Raw genomic sequence first — 20,086 nt, 5'->3', positions numbered from 1 at the left:
ATGAGAAGTCAAAGACAATAGGAAGAACCAAAAGAGGAGACTGAGAAGAAGCTTGTTAAATTCAATTGGCCATTGGATTTAGCAGCATGAAACTCATAGGGATCTGACAAGAGCAGGTTGCTGTGAAGAGAATGTCTGGATAGAAAGGATCTGGGAAAGATAGGAAGGAAAGAAATTGTAGAAAATGAGCGAGGATAACTTTGAAAAGTGTTGATATTAGGTGGAGCAGAGAAATGGGGAGCTAATTGAAGGATTGCTATGGGAATTAAGGTTAAAATTAAGATTTTTTACCCCCCCCCCCCAAGATGTGGAAATAATGGCACATTTGTATGCTGATGGGCATGATCCAATTCAGAGAGCAAAAGTAATGAAGACAAGACAGTGAGAAACTGGAGAGTTGCTAAGTAGGTAAGAGGAGATGTGATCTAGTATAGAAATGGGATGAGACTGGAAAATAAAAGCAACACTCTTGTGCAAAAAACTAAACCACATTTCAGTTATCTTTTCATTTAGAGTATGCAGAATACAAAAAGAACATAGCACAGTTTTCGAAAGCATGTAAGTTTTAATATTAAAAGAAAATTGTCATATTACTCATGACAATTCCAAGAAAGTCGTGATTGAAAAGAAATATAATTAGAGTAATACATAAAATCTTACTGGTATTATTCCTACTACAGCATTTTCTCTTTGACCTTTCTTCTTTTCATCCTCTCCATACAGTACTTTTCCTATTTTTGTTTCTTCTCCACTGTCTACACTCATAAAACAGCCTTCTATTCCATAACCTCCACATGAAGACTCAGCCTTCTCCTTTTGACAATTATAGTCACACACACAAATACACACACACACACACAAAATTCATTTTGTGGAAGGGTTCTCCAAATGGCAATGGACTCAAAATTGAAGAAAAAAATTTATCTCAGTACTTCTCAATAAAGGTAATCACTGAAGCACCTATCTATTATATGGGCACCTAAATTTATCCTAATTTAGGTGCCCATATAATAGATTATTTCAGAAGAAATCCTTTCTCTGCCTAACTACCTAACCTAGGATATTTTAACAGTATTTTTTTTATATTTGCCAGAAAAGTGTATTTTTTTAAAAGTACAATAAGCATGTACAAAAAACCGTGTTACTTTTATTTTGCTTACATGTAAACAGTTTAGGTTAATATAAAAGCATTTTATCTTCTCAGAATTTTTTTAAAAAGTAGACTTAGGAGGATTTTGGCAAATCCCTACCTTTTCTTTTTTGGGGTTTAAACTCTTTTCCAATTGATTATGATACAAAATATTTGGGTATATAGATTTTTGCTAGGATTTCCTCTTGCACTGTCAAAGTTTCAACATACTGATGCACATAATTATCTTGTCTTTGGAGAATTTCAAGCATGCTCTTTTTCATCTGTTGTAGTCAGAAGCCATGCATGTGAAGTGGATCCATACGGAATGCCAGGGGGATGTTCACACATCTGTCTGCTCAGCAGCAGTTACAAAGCACGGACCTGTCGCTGCAGGACTGGCTTCAACTTGGGAAGTGATGGCAGGTCATGCAAAAGTACGTTATTGAAAATCAAACATTTGCCAGCAGCTAATGATTCAGAATAGGGTTCTTAGTATTAATTAGGAGCATCAGCATCAGTAATAACGTGAGACATCATCAGGCCAAATTTGCCTGTGAATGTGTACAAGCCTTTTTCTCAAAATCAGTATTTAGTTTTTTGTTTTTTTTTCTCTTTTGTATGTGTGTGATGATGTGAATGAGAAACCTAACTGGGCTGTAGAGTCACCAAATTTATGGATCTTTGGGAACCGTACTTTAGGGAAGATTTTTAGGAAGATCCTTTCCTTAATTCCCTAAAGAATGTTCATGATCTAATGATCCTGAATCGTTGGTTAACTAGATTTTCTCTTTTTTGAACCAAGATGCTGCCTCTAGTAATAGGTGTGTTTAGTCCAACAAAAATCCACATTAAGTAATATTTCACTTTATCCAGCATTGGGGATGAAATTCATTTCATTATTTCACTTTCCAAGTAACTGGAGCTATACTAATTAAATATCAATCTCTTTAACATTTTTTTAAAAAGTTATCTAGTAGTTGGACATATCTTTGTTTTATTTTTGAAATATGCTAGAATAACTTAATTATTCTTTATTTAAATAAGCTAATAAATATTTTTCACACATTACTCTTGTTAAGTTTAAATTTTTACACAAAAATTAATTAAGTTCTTTACTCAGGGTCCGCATAATCAGATGTAGTTTTAATGGCCCTCATAGAAATGGTGTCCATGTGGAGACTGTTGGTTTTTAGATGTCCCACAAATACCATAATTTTTAAGATTATGATGACTGCTTTTTTTTTTTTTTTTGTGGTACGTGGGCCTCTCACTGTTGTGGCCTCTCCCGTTGCGGAGCACAGGCTCTGGACGCGCAGGCTCAGCGGCCATGGCTCACGGACCCAGCTGCTCCACGGCATGTGGGATCTTCCCGGACCGGGGCACGAACCCGTGTCCCCTGCATCGGCAGGCGGACTTTCAACCACTGCGTCACCAGGGAAGCCCCTGATGACTGCTTTTTACAGTGTATATTTTCTCTTGATTTATTTTTGTCTGTGCTCCCTCGCTGACCACTGCCCTGCCATCTCTTTTGCTTTCTTATCGTATGCTTGCTGAGGACTATGAAATGAGATCTCTAAATTTGTTATAATTTTAAGTCTAAGTGGTTAGAATTCATAGTGCAAATATTTTTAAATTGAGAACCCAAGAGACTTAACTGTGATAAAATACATGCCTTTTAGTACTTTTTTTTATGTCCAGCTTTGTATCAAATGCTAGGAATGTAGAGACGCCAGCTCTCATGTTCAAGAAATCCTCTGGATAATTGAAGGTTTTGTGTCAGAAGCCTCAAGATAGGGGTAGTTTTGTGTGCGTGTGTGTGTGTGTGTGTGTGTGTGTGTACCCAGCCTTTAAACTGCTCTGGTTACCACTTGGGAAGTGATGGCATGTCATGCAAAAATACAGTCATGCACATTTATGCATACATATATACATGTGTGTGTGTATATGTATATGTACATTTATATATGTATACACATACACACACACACATATATATAACACATATACACACACACACATATACACACACACATTTGGTGGAGAAACATAAGATCAGAGTTGCAAAAGCTTCAATCATGTCTAATGTAGTGATCAATCAGGGTACATTTACATTTAAATTAACAGAAACAATTCTAGCTATTTTAAGCAGAAAGGATCAAACACAAATAGGTACTTACAAAATCATTGAGAAGCCTGAAGCAGCAGCTTCTAGACTGGGTCTTGGGAACTTTCCTCAAAACCACCACAAACTAGCCTGGCTTAAGCTGGAACACCTACGGTAATCAGAAGTTAGGGCATCGGGAAGCCACAAATGGCAAACATGGTGTTTCAGAAACACACCATCTTAGCTGAGATCTAGGGATTAGGAAGTTTGCACCAAAACTATTAGCTCCAGAAATAATATGTCATACTGGAAAATAAAACAACAAAAAAAACCACAGCACAACAAAAAGATACCCTCTTCCTTGTCTCTTGATATACAGAAAGGAAGAAGACTGATGTGGAAAAATTCAGTTTTTCCATCAGATAAATACCAGCAGAAGCAACAAAAGTGGTCTCATTTCTATATTCCAAACTCAAGCTAGTACATCTGACTTTAGGTACTTAAATCAAAACTAGAGCCATGGCTATATCGGTGTCTGTGAAATGTAGTTTTTAGTTTTCAATTGTCTATGGTATAGGAAAACACATTAGAAGAAACTTCAGGTAGTGAATGAGTGAAAAAAGTGACTGAATAAAACAATGGGAAAAATAGTTACCATTCTTATTTAAAATATACATACACATGCACACGTGCACATACACATATACACACATACATTAAACCAATGAAGTATTGTGCCAGGTTTACTAATTAAAGCATCAATTAAAAATACAAGCAAAAATAAATGTTAGCAAGAAGAGATATGGTGAAACCAGCATTCTTACGCCTTGCTAATAGAACTGGAAATTGATACCACTATTAGAAAGACATTTGATAATAACATACAAAAGAGATAAAACTGATAACATCCTTTAACAAGTTATCCCACTTTTGACTAAAGAAATCCATTGTAAATGTATGTATAATAACAAAAACCCAGAAGCAATCTAAATATCCTACAGTACATAAGTAGCTGACCATATTATGTTGCTTCTCTAGCAGGGAACACGATGCTGCCATTGAAAAGAATGTTTTGAAGACCTTTTAAACAAAGTATTGTTAAATTTTTAAAGTTAAGTAGTAAAATGCATATATAAGATCCCAATTTTTTAAAAAACAAAAGTATCTATGCATATGATGTAGGTATGGAATACTCAGGAATGTTAATTTTCAAATGAATCTACTTTTAAATAATGTAAGATAGGGGCTTCCATGGTGGCGCAGTGGTTGAGAGTCCGCCTGCCGATGCGGGGGACATGGATTCGTGCCCCGGTCTGGGAAGATCCTACATGCCGCGGAGCAGCTAGGCAAGTGAAACATGGCCGCTGAGCCTGCGCGACCGGAGCCTGTGCTCCACAACGGGAGTGGCCACAGCAGTGAGAGGCCTGCGTACCGCAAAAAAAAAAACAATAATAATAATGTAAGGTAGTATCTTTCAAGAAAATAACAAGTAGGTAGACACTGAGAGGTTGTGAGGGTAATGAGAAAGAGGGATGTTAATATTCTTTACCCAGTAATTCCACTTCTGGAAATGTATACTAAGAGATATGGGAAAAAGCATATCTCAGTGTTATAATAATGGAAAGATAAAATCAACTGAGGAATGATTTGGCAAATATCATATATTATATTGATCATACTGAAGGAATGTAAGACAAAAATAATGGATCAGGGACTTCCCTGGTGGCATAGTGGTTAAGAATCTGCCTGCCAACGCAGGGGACACGGGTTTGAGCCCTGGTCTGGGAAGATCCCACATGCGATGGAGCAACTAAGCCCATGTGCCACAACTGTGGAGTCTGCGCTCTACAGCCCGTGAGCCACAACTACTGAGCCCACGTGCCACAACTACTGAAGCCTGCATGCCTAGAGCCTGTGCTCTGAAACAAGAGAAGCCACCACAGTGAGAAGCCCGCCCACCACAACGAAGAGTAGCCCCTGCTCACAGCATCTAGAGAAAGCCCATGCACAGCAACGAAGACCCAACACAGCCAAAAAAAAAAAAAAGAAAGAAAGAAAAGGATCAGCACAGAATATAATCTTAATGCTAAGGTTTAGTAATAAAAGAAGAATACAAAACATATTCTCTTCTATATTAGTGTGCATTAGAAAAATAGCTAGATAAATTAAATTTGAAATAGTCACACCAAGGAATATAATACAGCAATGAAAATGAATGATACTGCAACAACCATAGATGAATATAAAGTATGTAATAAGAATAAAATTAATAGCACACATGCAATTCAAACACGCAAAATTAAACAGTCTACTGTTGGGAAATACAAACAACATATGTGGCAAAACTTCTAAAAAATGCATGGTAAACATAATAACCATATTATTGTATATAACCAGAGATACTGGATGTCTCTGGGATGGAAGGGGGGTGGGTTTGGGGCATGTGTGTGCATTCTAATGTTCTGGAAATATTCTTAAGATCTGTGCTAGGTACATGAGATTTGTTTTATTTTTTATTCTTTAAATATTAACATTTTGTAAATATTTATATATATTTAATATTCATTAACACTAATTTTAAAAGAAAACAAGAAAGAAAATATATAAAATGATTATATAGTTTGCACTGAGGGTGTTGAGCTTATGAGTAATTACTTATTTTTTTTCCTCTGAATTTTATAATGTAATTATTTTAATTTACTAAGAATCTCACTATGGTATGGTTATCCAAATATAATAGTCATATGTACTCTCAGTTTTCTTAATAAAACTTAGTATGTTTTCCTTTCCATATGAAGTATTCCTTTCAAAATTATGTACACTAAACTAAGTATAATGTGCCCTAGCAATACAAGAGCCTTGCATGTAGTTTCATATAAAAGTCTGAAGGAGTTCATTCATTCTGTAGAAAAAGCTTCCTTGATTCTTGCATTTTAACCCAGGACACAGTTTTTTGTTTTGTTTAGTTTTTGATAAAGGCTGTGTTGTACATAAGAGTTACCGGCAGACAGCATCAGCCTCTAACGTTCTAATTAAGATATGAAGAAAGAAGTGACACTGTAACTGGCATTTTATTTCATTTCTTTAAAAAAAAAAATCACGTTTATACAAACTATAATATATTCACATGCAAGTTATGTGATACTGTGTGATTCTTTTTGTTTGCTTCTGACAGTCTGTAGATGCAAACTCTGAGTAGGGAGGGGGTGTGTTTTAAATATTCTGAAGTTTTTAGCACTGTCAAACATAATGAATGCTACAGTTAGTATCTACAGATATGTTAGATAGATTGTAATGAATTGTAAAATTAAATGTGCCAGATGTTTTAATAAATTTCCATTTTACAGTTATAAGTTATCCAAGGATCTGACTTGTTTTTGCTATACAGTTACAGGCAAAAGAATAATTAACTAAATATAACCTATTCACAGAAGTAATTTCTGTTTTAACTAAAGTAACGCAATTAGCTGGCCTTCTTGCATCGAGATGCATTTGGCATATTTTAGGGTTTAATTTTTGGTACTGAATTTAAAAAAATGTTAATTGTGCCAGTTAATTAAACAGTGGCATTATGCAGGGTAAAGAAGATTAGGCAGCATCGGTTGTTTATGTTTGTAATCTTTCTTTTGCAGGACCAAAGAATGAGTTGTTCCTCTTTTATGGGAAAGGACGCCCAGGAATTGTTAGAGGAATGGACTTGAATACCAAGATAGCTGATGAATACATGATCCCCATAGAAAATCTGGTAAACCCTCGTGCTTTAGATTTTCATGCAGAAACCAATTATATCTACTTTGCTGACACCACCAGTTTCCTAATTGGCCGGCAGAAGATAGATGGCACAGAGCGAGAAACCATCCTGAAAGATGGTAAGTGACAATGTGTATCAAACTGCCCAGAGACAAAACATTTATTTAAAAGGATAAATCCAATGTATGTCAAACTAACTTTAACCAGAACCCAAGTTACTGTTGATTTTAAAATATTTGTTAATTTTTATTTCTTGAGTAACATTATTTCAACATGTTTTCCAAATACTGACTTATTAAAACCTTCATTATAAAATTGAACTTGCAATTGCCCACTACATTATAAGTATTACAGGAATTAAATTGAGCTATTAATCCACCTTCATGGAAAATGTAGACTTACAGTTATTTGTTTACAGTGTTATATGGTAGAACATAAGATTTAACAGGACATTGGAGACTTTTGTAATACTTGGTTCTCACTGGAATATTGGTCGTGTCACTCAAAGTTCATTAAAAAGATCAATGTTCCCATTGTCCTCACGATTCTTGCATATTGTTTTTGATGTTATATTACAATTGAGTTCTTTAGAGTCACCCTTGAAATAATATCTGCAGAGAAACTTTGTTTATACCTATTTTTATTTACAAATACATATATGTTATTATATATAATATGTAAACATATATGCATATACTTTATTAAGATCAGTGAGTTTCATAAATTACTTGGCTTAGAACAACAGATCAATAATGAAATAATATAACTTTGGTATAAGTAAAAAGCATCTTTAATAATCAAGCAAACTGAATCTTCGACTGGCTGCTAGTCACTTTTAGGCGAGTTACTAATGATTCTGGACCTCAGTTTCCTCATATATACAGTTTGCTTCTCAAATATTTAAAAAATCCTTGATTTAGGGACATTAATTGTATGCTTATTATATGAAGGACACTGTGCTAGCTATCATAGGAGATTAAAAAAAATGTTAGGAAATGGCTACTGCCTTCAAGGAGTTTATAATCTACCTTTGGAGATAATATAAACTCCCTCAAAATATTGGGTTGGCTAAAAAGTTCATTTGGTTAGTGAATACGTTGTTCAATAAAGGTCTTGGTGAAAATGAAAAATGTGTGTTTTATTTTTACTTAAAACCAAATGAACTTTTTGGCCAACTCAATATAAAGGCTCTGCAGCATTTAATTTAATAAGTTCAAAGCTGGCCCAGAGAAATACATGATTAATGGAGAATGTCTGTGTAATAAGAATACACAGGAAGGCAGAGGTGTCTTTATCTGGGGATTCTCAGAGAACTGTTTTGTGAAGGAGGTAGTATTTGGGCTAGATCTTAAAGAAAGAATGTTAAAGGAGAGGGGAGTATATTTCAGCACCAGGAATTCCATGAGAAAAAAACAAAACACCAAAAAGCACATGCTCCAGAAAGAGGATGAGAGGAACATTAAGTGGGTCACTACTGCAGGTTTAGTTTACAGGTAATCATGACAGAGGAGCTGTGGATCCCAAAAGGTAGTGAAATTCAAGGCCTTAAATGTGAGGTGAAGGGGCTTGGGTAAAATCCTGAAGGGATAAGAGGAAATGCTTTTGAGCCAAAGAATAATGTGAATAAAAAGATATTTTAGGGGCTTCCCTGGTGGCGCAGTGGTTGAGAGTCCGCCTGCCAATGCGGGGGACATGGGTTCGTGCCCCAGTCCGGGAAGATCCCACATGCCACGGAGCGGCTGGGCCCATGAGCCATGGCTGCTGAGCCTGTGTGTCCGGAGCCTGTACTCCGCAACGGGAGAGGCCACAACAGTGAGAGGCCCACGTACTGCAAAAAAAAAAAAAAGATATTTTAGGAGAATCAATATGGTGGTGGAGTACAGAGTGAATCAGAGGGAGGAAGTAGAGAAAATAAAAGTAGAGAAACGGACTAAAATTATTTACAGCATGAGTAGTAATGCATGATGGTCTCTCCTGTCTTTTAGAGGGATTGGGGACAGCATGAGAAGATTATTCATTCAACTCAGGTTCACTTTAAATCAAACTTTAATGATAAAAATACACCTTCCACAAGCGACAAATGAAGTGCTAAAATGAAAAATATCCCTGTTTTTGTCTTTTTTTATAGTTTACTGATTAAGGCAATATAAATCCACCATGACTTAGCCACCTAAGGAGTGTCTAATTAGAGTCAAGAGTTTTACTTTAAATTGCATGAGGCAGAGGCTGTCTGCCTACTTTTCTCTGTAATCCAATAACGAATAAGAGGAACTTGACAATTTTAGAAGGACAATAAACTTGCATATTTTAAGTAGATGCCTTTGGATTGCTCTAATTTTGACCTAGACTGACATGTAATATAGAGGATCCTTGGGCTCTTTTCAAAAAGTGTCAGTTCCTGTGCTGTGACTGAATGTTCCAGCTAATAATCCTAACTTTGATAACCATATCTAGTCAGTGACATTGGAGTTCTTTGCATTTTACCACAGCAACAGAGGTCAATTCTAATGGCCACTTGACTGCCAGGCACATCTGTACGGCGTTGCTTTGGCAGTAGGAAGGTTCTGAAAACCTGTCGATTTTTACACCTGAAATATATTTAACATTTTGATTATCCTATACAAGGGACAGCTTAATGTCTTTTTATTAGTTTATCTTGCTTCTTACCAGTAAGGAGAATAATAATACACATTATGCTGTGAGATTAACATGTCAAAACAGAACTTATATTTGGCAAATGACAATTCGTGATTCTTGGGATCAGAAAAATTAAGTTCTATGTATATTCACTCATTTAACTAGTCTACCAACTAACCTGAAGACTGAGAGGTAATGCTTGGTTTGACAAATGATTTTGTAAGCTTAGTAGAAATTCTGAATCTTAGATAAATGTGTATAGTTTGAAGTAGAAGGCTTAACGATTTTGCTGTTTTTACATAAAACATAAATATCTTGAACATATTCTTTACAAGCTCAGATCCTTTTTATATAGAAAAAAACAGCATTTAAAAAAAAGACCCATCTCTGTTCATTCTTTTTGTTTTCTCTCTTAGAGTTTTATTGCAAACTTCCTAAATGTGATATATCTCATAATCTTTGTGTAATATTGTGGGCTAAAATGGTACATAAATAAATAAGAAAGGAAAATTGCCCGTTTGAAGTACTTACATATATCTCAATAATTATGGAAAATATCTATGAAATGAAGACATATTAGTGATTTAATAAAAATAGACTTTTATAAGGACAAAACATTTACCAGTCTTTATTGTATTTTACTCTTCAGAATTTTTTGACAAAATTTCTGGTAAAATTTATACTCTTGATTTCTTTTAATTAATTACTTGATTTATTTATTTGTCCAGTCAATAAATATTCATTGAATGCCTTCCCTGAGCCAGGTGCTATTTTAGGTGATGAGAATGCTGCAGTAAATAGGACAAAGCTTCATATTTAGTTTACATCCAAATAGTGAAAAATAGATAATAAACAAATAAACACATAAATGAACACGATCGAGATAAGTGCTCTAAAGAAATAAACGAAGATGCCAACAGCAAGCGAAAATAGACTAAGTGGTTAGTCATTCTGTTACCAAATTAGGTCTTATGATCCCCTACATGAACCCTAGCCTGGCCAAGCCCCTGCCTCAGGGGGAAGGAAGGTTCTTTTCTGTTTGGGTTTGCAGAGCCAAAAATGAAACCAAAGTTGAGATTGAAGCAGCACAATCATTATTCAATGGCCGGAGAATGGAGAAGTGGGATCTTAATCACAAATCAACTTCTTGCCCAGGGGACTGACAATTAAGGCAAGATTTTAAGGGCAAGGCTAATGAGGGGGAAGTGTATGCATTGGTCTTCTGGGAATAGGCGGGTTCTTCCTGGAACTGGGGTGTCACCTCTTTTCTGTCCTTGTATGATCCTCTGGCATCTGGGTTGGAAGCAGGTTGAAGCATCATGGGCAGACAGACAGGGGTCTTACTATTACAATGAGATGGTAATGAGGTGCAGGGCGATATTTGTCCCACTTTTGAAGTTGAACCAGCTTGCACCAGTTTTCTTATAGGGAGACTCTTGTTCCTGTGCTGTGAACACAGCTAGAGGATATGGTTAGCTGTGGTTTTCTGCAAATTTACCTGGAGGGAGTGCCAGGAGTATGATTCTGGGGCAATAGCCTTGGTAACAATTCTTGCAGATATAATTGTTATGCTCTCTAAGAGGACAAGATAGATGTTCTTTATAAGATTGTATTCATGTTTAGATTCTTGAATGTCTTGTCCAAGATTCGTTTTTCATGGCAGAATGAATTATAATTTCCAGCAGAAAGGAAAAAGTACAAAAATGATAACTTAGTATTCAAGTTATTATTGCATATATTCTATTAGTGCAGTACTTGGTTTTAAGCTGTATAAATTAATTATACTGAGATGCATATATCCAAATAGAAGGTATGTTAAAATATCTTTCACATTATTTCATATCTTTAAAGTATTAAAAAAAAACACTCAAAGCATTTTTCCTGAGTTTGAAAGTTATTAATGCCTGCAGCTGTAACAGAAAAACTGTAGTTTCAATAGATCTCATCATTAAACTGCAGACTTGAGGTCACCAAATTTGTAGTAATTTGTAACAGTAGCCAGAGGAACTAATGCAAAGCATGTGCTCTGAACCGCTTTGCTATATTGACCTTATGTATTTCTTTTTTTTTTTTTTAATTAATTATTTATTTTTGGCTGCATTGGGTCTTCATTGCTGCCTGTGGGCTTTTCTCTAGTTACAGCAAGTGGGGACTACTCTGCATTGCGGTGTGCAGGCTTCTCATTGTGGTGGCTTTGCTTGTTGCAGTGCATGGGCTTCAGTAGTTGTGGCACACAGGCTCAGTAGTTGTGGCTCGCAGGCTCTAGAGTGCAGGCTCAGTAGTTGTGGCACACGGGCTTAGTTGCTCCGCGGCATGTGGGATCTTCCTGGACCAGGGCTCAAACCTGTGTCCCCTGCACAGGCAGGCGGATTCTTAACAACTGCACCACCAGGGAACCCCTGACCTTATATACTTCTTAAGATGGGTTCTACCTGATTGAGATCTGCAGTAAGTACACATTTCCACACCTCGGAGTCTTCCTTTAACTGAAGATACTTACAGGATCCATGAAGTTAGAGAACAGTGAATAACTTTGGGCAGCATGGAAGAGAGGCTCTCTGTTTCGATATGAATAGAACTGTAGCCAGGAGTTAGGGAGGCAGTCTCTGACAAACATATCTTCCAAATGACATGTTTAGAGGTTATCTGTTGACATATTGTCAAAGTATCAAAGGGTAGTGCCATATTTATGTGATTGCCTGTCCAGCATGTGAAGAGTCAAACCCTATTCTTCAGCTCAGTTCTATCCAATTTTGTGTTGAAATGTATGGTATTATACCTGGGACATGAATTATTATTTGATAATTCATCATTGTAATACTACTACCACCACCACATACACGCACATAGACAAACACCGACTTAAGACACACTTCAGAACTCCAGAAATATTCCCAGACCTCTATTTTAACCAGGACTAGTGTGGCCACTCAAAACAGGTTATAGGGTGCAATCTGTTCCCAGATGACACCTACCTGAGAGTGAGACTATAATTTTCTATATCTAGAGATCACCATTTGTTCTTGGATTTCAATGAACTTCACCATTCTGTAATTCTCTAGGAATTTCTAGTGTCTCATAAAGATCGAGTGTTACAGTTGATGAAACAAACCTGTTGAGATGTCATTAATAAATTATGTTAGAAAGTTCCCATGAACGTTAAATAGTCATTATGCCTTGCAAAACATTTTAAAATTAAGAACAAGGCTTTACTCTCTGCCGTTAGATTGCAGGTGAATATCAATCTCATTTTTTCTGACTTTAATTCTGACTTTTTCATAAAGAAAAACTCTGAGAGATGTAGACTCTGACCAACCATTAAAGGAAATAATGAATACATTTGTCAGTAATGAGACATTTCTTAATTAAAACTGTTAAGAAGAGATTTGCAAGCATTTGCAACTTTTGAGAATCTAATGGTTATTGTTGTCCTGCTGAGTAGCAAGGTTATAGCCTATTTGTACATAACTGACTCTTGTTGACTATCAATAAGATGTTTTCCCAGAATCCGCAGGAGATTTGAGGCCTGAAAACATTGGTTCAATTTCATGTTTAGTTTATATATATTTCTCATAATTTCTGATGTTTCTCAGGAAGTATATGAGATATTGGAAAAAATCTTTAAGCCAATATATGTGTTTTTGTCAGAAAAGTTGACATGGGTATGAAGAGATTGAAATCTAGGTTCTAAAATATATTAAGTCATAAAAAATGGAATTGGCCATGTTGCTAATAGGTTATAGTAAACATGGAAGAAAAGGTATCTTTCCCTTTATTTGTTTCCACCCAACAAAGGCATATATATACATGCACAAGCACGGACAAATACAGCATACTACACACACACACACACAGACACACAAAAACACACACACACACATACACACACACACACAGAGTTCAGAATAGCCCTAGAAGTTTCTATAAAGAAGTCTATTATCTTGTAAATGTTTAATTACTGGTAAGGTCAAAAGATAGAATGTGAAAATATTTGATAATCTCCAAAGTACCAATTAAAGTATTATTACAAATATGATTGTTACATCAATAAATATTCTGGTCAGTAAAATTTGGGGGCACTTTAAATAAATTTCCAGTTTTACCATGAATTAAAAAAATAGAAATACATTCAACCTAATTGCTTAATTATTCTCAGCATTATGTAATCTTTGTTACTTCAGAAATCACTTGGGAATCCTCTGTTAAACTAGTAGGACTAATATTCTAATCACTGACTGTAATTGTACTTTTGTTTAGGTTAATGCAAATTTCTGATGAAAAAGAAAAGTTTAATAAATTAGTCTTGGTAGACTTTACTATGGGGGCTCTAAAATAGGAAATGCTAGCTCAAATTGTGGGGACAGTTAATATCCACAGTGCCAGCTGAGCAAGTTCCCTTGAAACTAGCCATTATGAGAGGATTTTAGGGGGTGATAATAGTCATTGTCTGTAGAACACGTATGTCAAATAATGTGACTCTGCCCTATCTAAAGTGAAGTTTTATTTATGCCTTTCATTGACTATTAAAATTTATTCAGTAGAGTGACTACCCTTACCCCATAGCAAAACTTGGTCAAATCCCAATCCTTTCTGCTAACAACGAGGCAGCAGCCAGACCTCTCCGTCATGTTAGGTCAGAAACACAGACTCAGTTTGGGAATGCCCACTCCACTATATATACATATGTCACAATTCTAAATTCAGTGTATCATCAAATCTTCCCTGCTCCCCACGTGTATTGTCTTCTGGCTAGAAAAAAGGAAAGGAGGGCATATTTGGTTCATTCTTTTTCTGTCCTGCATTTATTTTCCTTGCCACCCCTCCCAGCTTGTTAGTTAGTTTCCAATGCCCACTCACCTCTCAACATTGGTAGGAAGAGGTGAGAGGGTAAGATTGGTTAGGAGTGATAAGGAGATAGCAAAGGTCCTATGTGAACTGGTTCCATTATAAACTGACCTCTCTCTGAGACTGCCAGATCTTTAAAATCACTCTTGGGGTGTGTATATGTGTGTGTCTGTCTGTGTGTGCATGTGCAAGCTATTTGGAGGTTTTCTGCTAGATCCCTCTAATTACATTTCCCTTGGCCAAAGTGCATGAAACTCTATGCCTGTGACTCTGCATCCTTGAATAACCGTTCCTGTCCATCTTCTTATTGCTTGAGTCCCTGTAACCAGCCAGATTGCAAACATCCCTATGCCAACATATGCTCCTGTGTGGTCCACGTATAGTCCCCAAAATTATTTGTAAACTTTCTGCCCCAATAAACTCTGGGAGTGCAGATACAGTGCAAGTCAACCCCCACTAAGTATTCTGCTACCAGAGTCCACTTTAGCTTTTTCAGGTGTGAGACTTTCTCAGGTGTGAGTTTTGCACATTTGGAAAAACTAACAATTCAAAGATCTCTTAGAGGCCCCATAGAAAGCTCCATCACTAGAGTTGAGGTAAAAAGTACCCTTCCATTCTCTCTTTTCTACCACCTTGGGGCACTGAAGTGTAGGGACTAGAGACTAACAGAACAGCAGCATCACTCTCCAAAGAAATCTCCTAAAACCCTCCCCTGTTTACATTATGTTCCCTTTACACCATTGATTTGGTTAAGGTGTCTAAGAGTTATGGAAACAATTGTGATCTAGTTCATTGTAAAATATAAGGACTTCTTTTTTTCTCACACTCACTTTGATTTTTTTTTTATCATTTTGTCTTCTAATCAAAACTTTAATTTTAACATCCCATTACAAATGTCATGGTGAGCTAACTATTACTCCTGATTCTGCAAGAGTGATCAACCAAACTGCGGGATGTTCTAATAGTCATTAGGCAGTGGTCCAAATGACACCTGGAAAGGAGATGTAAGAAAAACAACAGTAAGACTATTTTGAAAATTCACTTAAAGATGGCAACAAATAGTATTTTCGCTCATCTCTATATTCCTAGTTTTTTAAATTATCTGATGTTACTATCACCTAGCTTCTTAGTTTTTCTTTTAAACTTTAAAATAGTGATTTTTGCGGGGCTTAGAATTGAGACTTTACAAATTAAGAAGTGTAAACAACATAAAAGCACATACAAAAAGCTCTCAAGAGGTTCATGATGGTGCCATCACTGGACATGAGGTGAAAGAGCATCTCTCATACTCTTTTCTTTCCTCCAGTTTTAATTATCCAATTGTAATAACTCAGATGTCACCTTTGCCTATATTCGTGATTGTAAGGAAAACCAGATGTGACATATTTTCTAAAATTCTGTGTTTCAGTGAACAGTATCATCCGACTTAATTTTCTGTACAAGTTCTTCAGAATGACAAAATATATGAAGGTTGTACCTACAAATTAAAATTATTTCCAATCCCAGACTGACACTAGTTCTCAAGATGGATGAAAAGATTGCTTATTCACAATGCATCACAAGTCCTAAAATTGTTCCTATTAATCAGTCCCCATCGCTTACACTATTTTATCTTATGCCCCAAAGAAAATTATGTTACTTTTGGATACATGCCATGATTTGTGAATTGTGCAAGTTGGTTTATGGGGAGTGTGGTCTAGCCGTGGGAACCTATAGCACCTGGCCAGGAGTATATACATTCCCATACCTGCTCCATCACAGATTGATTTTATGACAACCTTTGCTAGATACAATTAAGTGCAAAAATCTGAGGTTAAATGTCAGTCATATTTGTTATTTGGTATCATGTTGATAAAAATCTTTAAGAAATTAATCTTTTTATTTCCTTTTTTTTTTTCCTAAACTAATGACTGAACTGACTGGTATTTTTGTTGTTGTTCGATCCAAAAATGGCTGCAAAATTTACTCTAAACACTTGTATTTTTCTTCTGATAAACTCTAGCTGTGTTTATAATTGTATTTTTAAAAATAAGGTTTATTACAGCATAATTTATATATGGCAAAATTCACCTTTTTTAAGTGAACAATTCAATATCTCCAGTTGAATAACCACCACCACAGTCAAGTTGGAATGTTCCTATCACCTCAGAAAGTTCCCTTAGTTTCTAACAATCACTGATCTGATTTCTATTCTGATCTATTTTTCTACAGTTTTACTTTTTCTGTAATGTCAGAAAATTTTAATCCTAAAATGTATAACCTTTGAGTTTGATTTGCTTTACTTAGATGTTTTTGAGATTCTTCCATGTTGTTGAGTCAGACATTCATTTGTTTTTCACAATGGGTCGTATTATGCTACATGGATGTACCACAAAACTTTTATTCTTTTACCAGTTGATGTTCAAATGGGTTGTTTCAAGTTTGGTCAATTTTGAAGAAACCTGTCATAAACACTTACATATAGTACATTATATGGACATGTGTTTTCATATCTGAAAGTGGATTGCCTACTAGTATGGTAAGTGTATGCATAACTTTATAAGAAACTGTCAAACTCTTCAATCTGTTCAAAATGTTTTTCAAAGTGACTGGGTCATTTTGCTTTCCCCACATCAAGGTTTCAGTTGGTCTGTTTTTTCTCCAGCACATAGTATTATTGGTCTTTTTTTCATTTGAGCCATTCTGATAGGTGTATGTTGATAACTCAATGTTTAAATCTGAAGGTCTCCTTAAATATCAAGGTCATCTTAAGTCTGATTTTATTTACACTTTACTTCTTTGGTTGACCAGTTTATCTCAATGGGTTGTTTGTCTTTTGCTTTCTGTACGACTCTTAATTTCAAATAATTTATGTAGGAAAACCTTAGAAACTTAAATAAGTAAAATGTAGGCCAGGAGCATAGATACATTTCTTCTGTCAGTGTGTCAGTGTGAAGAGCTTGAACAATCTATTCAGTAATTTCACTGTGTTTGGATTTTGTTCTTATTATAGTTACCTTTAGTAAACCGAACCTTTCAGATACTTCAGTGATGGGCTGATTCTACCTCATGCTTAGTAAGTATCCTGGAGTGTGCCTGCTCATTCTTTAGCTTTCAGTAATCCCTGCATGGCGGCCTCACTGAGGGGTCTCTCTCCACACTCTTGCCCTTTCCTTAATTGTGACCTGTTAATAAGTGGGAGGCTCATGGTGGTAGACAAGGGGTTCTCCATTCTCTTGTGTGGTCTTACGTCTTATTTAGATTCTGTGGTTCTGGGCTTTGGAGATGGGTCTTTCCATGCATCTCTTCCCTTGTCAGCCAATGTCTGCCATGTGTCTGGGGGAGGTCTTGGGCAGGAGATAATCTTTTGCTCCATGCCCCAAGGTAGCAAACATCTGTTGTTGTTTTTTCTTTGTTGTTGTTGTTGTTTTTGGTATCAATTCAGAATTCTGGTCCAAGCATCTTTATTGTACCCACTCTAGGCGCAAACAGCTTTGCTTGTACTCTTCCCTCAGTGTCACCGTACCTTTGTTTTGGACCATTGGCAGTAATTTCTTACCCTTCTCCAAGCATTACACTAGAGTTGCTTGTTGTAAGTAGCAAACTTGTGGTGGGACCAGGGTTGTTTCTCTCAGGGTCACAAGGCTTTGGCTTCTACCCCTCCCTCAATGGCTGCTTATCTCTGCAACTCACCTTCTGTTTGGAGAAGGGAGGATTTCCTGCCCATTTTTTAGTGGCAAATGAATTTATTTTCTATACCTCCCTCACAGGCAGTGGATCTTTGTCTGGCTTCTGGAAGTGGGGTGGTCTCCTTCCCCTTCCCCAGTGATTTAAGGGATTTCTTTGTATGAGAGAAAAGTCTAGGGAATAGGTTGGGTTTTATGTCTGTGAAGCACACAGGGCTAGCTCTCAGTTCTCTTGCTATGCCTTCAATATTTCTCTTGTGAACTCAGTGAAAGAAATCCTTTGTGTCAGGGTTTCCCAAGAATTCTAAAGTATCACATTAATTCACACGTGGTTTTTAAAATTCTTTGCCATTTTAACTTTTTAAAAAGACTACGTTTATGGCAGTTGCCTCTTCCTCCTGTGCTCTGGCAAAGGTACAACAATTCATGTGACCCGTTTTTACTGGAAGAGGCCTGTCACTCTGGATTTCTTTTCATTGTGTTTCCTTGGGATCCCAACTTTTATTTGGACTCAACAAAAGTTGTAATCTTGTAGATTATTGGTCTTTCTCTTATTGTTACGTGTTTCAGTATTCTTTTGTGGGTTTGTGCATCCTAAGTGAAGCCTAATTCTTCATGTCTATAATTCATTAATACAAATGGGAATTTGAAGAATAAGATTGAAATATTTTTAAAAACTGCTTTTTCTTCCTTCACCTTAGCATTAGAATCAATTTTTAAAAGTAGCCGAGTTCTGCTTATGAATAAATGTGAATCCCTTGTGATGCTTTTAAACATCAGCAGTTTATACATAAAGACATTTCATTTGATGCAAAAATATTTAAGTGTTTTCTACTCTCAATAAGCTCATTTTGTTTTACATTTTAACTAAAAATAAATAAATGAAGTAGTGATGGGAGTTTTCACTTTACAAAAAGAATAATTGGTTAATACATTACATTATTAGAAGAAAAATCTGTTATTATTAAAGAGATGGTACAGGATGATATGATTAAGCTTATCTCAAAATCTGATTCTTATTTATTGCTAAGATTTCTAGTCATATACCTATATAAAACATTATTTAATTACCAAAGATGCCAGATAGTAGGTGAAGTGTTCAGTACAAATGTAACTGTCATTCTGAAAGAGTTTTCATTCTATTTGAATGCATCTGTCAGATTACAAATGGAGCAAAGGACTAAATATAGGAATAAGCAAACAGTTCACTCTTTGTCCTCTATAGCCAAGAAAAAAAAATCACTGAAAAATATTTTTTAGTAGAGTAAATTGATACCAGCACTGTGAAATTGAAGAGTATATCATCAGTGATCAGAGATGATGGGAATTTCTTAGCTAAAGTGCAGATTTTACCACACTGACTAGACCATGAGAAACCATAACGTAAAATATCCTAGGTGTAAACTTCAAATATAAGAATTGAAAAGTAGAATCTTATGGTCCTCATAAAAACTGAAAGAAATGAAAAAAAAAAGGTCTTAAGGTGATCTTTAGAGCAATTTAATAATTAAGCAAACTAAAAATAATAGGTCCAGATCAATCTACCCCCCCGCCGGCATTGACTGTACCCCTCAAAAGCACACACAAAGAATGGATTGGGGTATGTTTATTCATTTAACAGGAAATAATACTAGATAGCAGTTAAAGATGCATGAAGTAATGGCCCCAGGCCATACAACCAGCTGTGTGGAGAGATGGCCCTGACCACCAGGAGGGCTTCAGCACTCACATGATATCGGGCATCACAGCCAGCCATGGCATGGGCCTGCCCCACCTACCAGTGCACTAGCGACCCAAGGCAGGGCCTCAGAGACAAACAGGCTTGGGCCAGCCCCACCCCCCATCAACATGCCCACAGTAGTCTGGACTTCCACAGCAGAAAGGCACATTCAGCTCACATAGGGGACACCCCAGGAGCATATAGTCTGGTGACCAGAGGAAAGTGTGCTGCTA

The 20,086-nt window shown here is 36.2% G+C and overlaps 1 protein-coding gene across 1 annotated transcript in view; it reads left to right on the top strand.

Annotated features, from left to right (window-relative positions):
* The window catches only part of LRP1B (LDL receptor related protein 1B), a 1,810,989-nt gene that overhangs the window by 1,014,033 nt on the left and 776,870 nt on the right, over positions 1-20,086 (top strand). The window contains exons 10-11 of the mRNA XM_049711954.1: positions 1,423-1,566; positions 6,869-7,105. Of these exons, the coding sequence (XP_049567911.1) occupies positions 1,423-1,566; positions 6,869-7,105 (381 nt within the window). The remainder of the gene's footprint in view (positions 1-1,422; positions 1,567-6,868; positions 7,106-20,086) is intronic.

This window comes from Orcinus orca, chromosome 7 (genome assembly GCF_937001465.1).
Source record: "Orcinus orca chromosome 7, mOrcOrc1.1, whole genome shotgun sequence".
NCBI classification, from domain to species: Eukaryota; Metazoa; Chordata; class Mammalia; order Artiodactyla; family Delphinidae; genus Orcinus; species Orcinus orca.
This window is presented reverse-complemented; position numbering and strand designations above follow the sequence as displayed.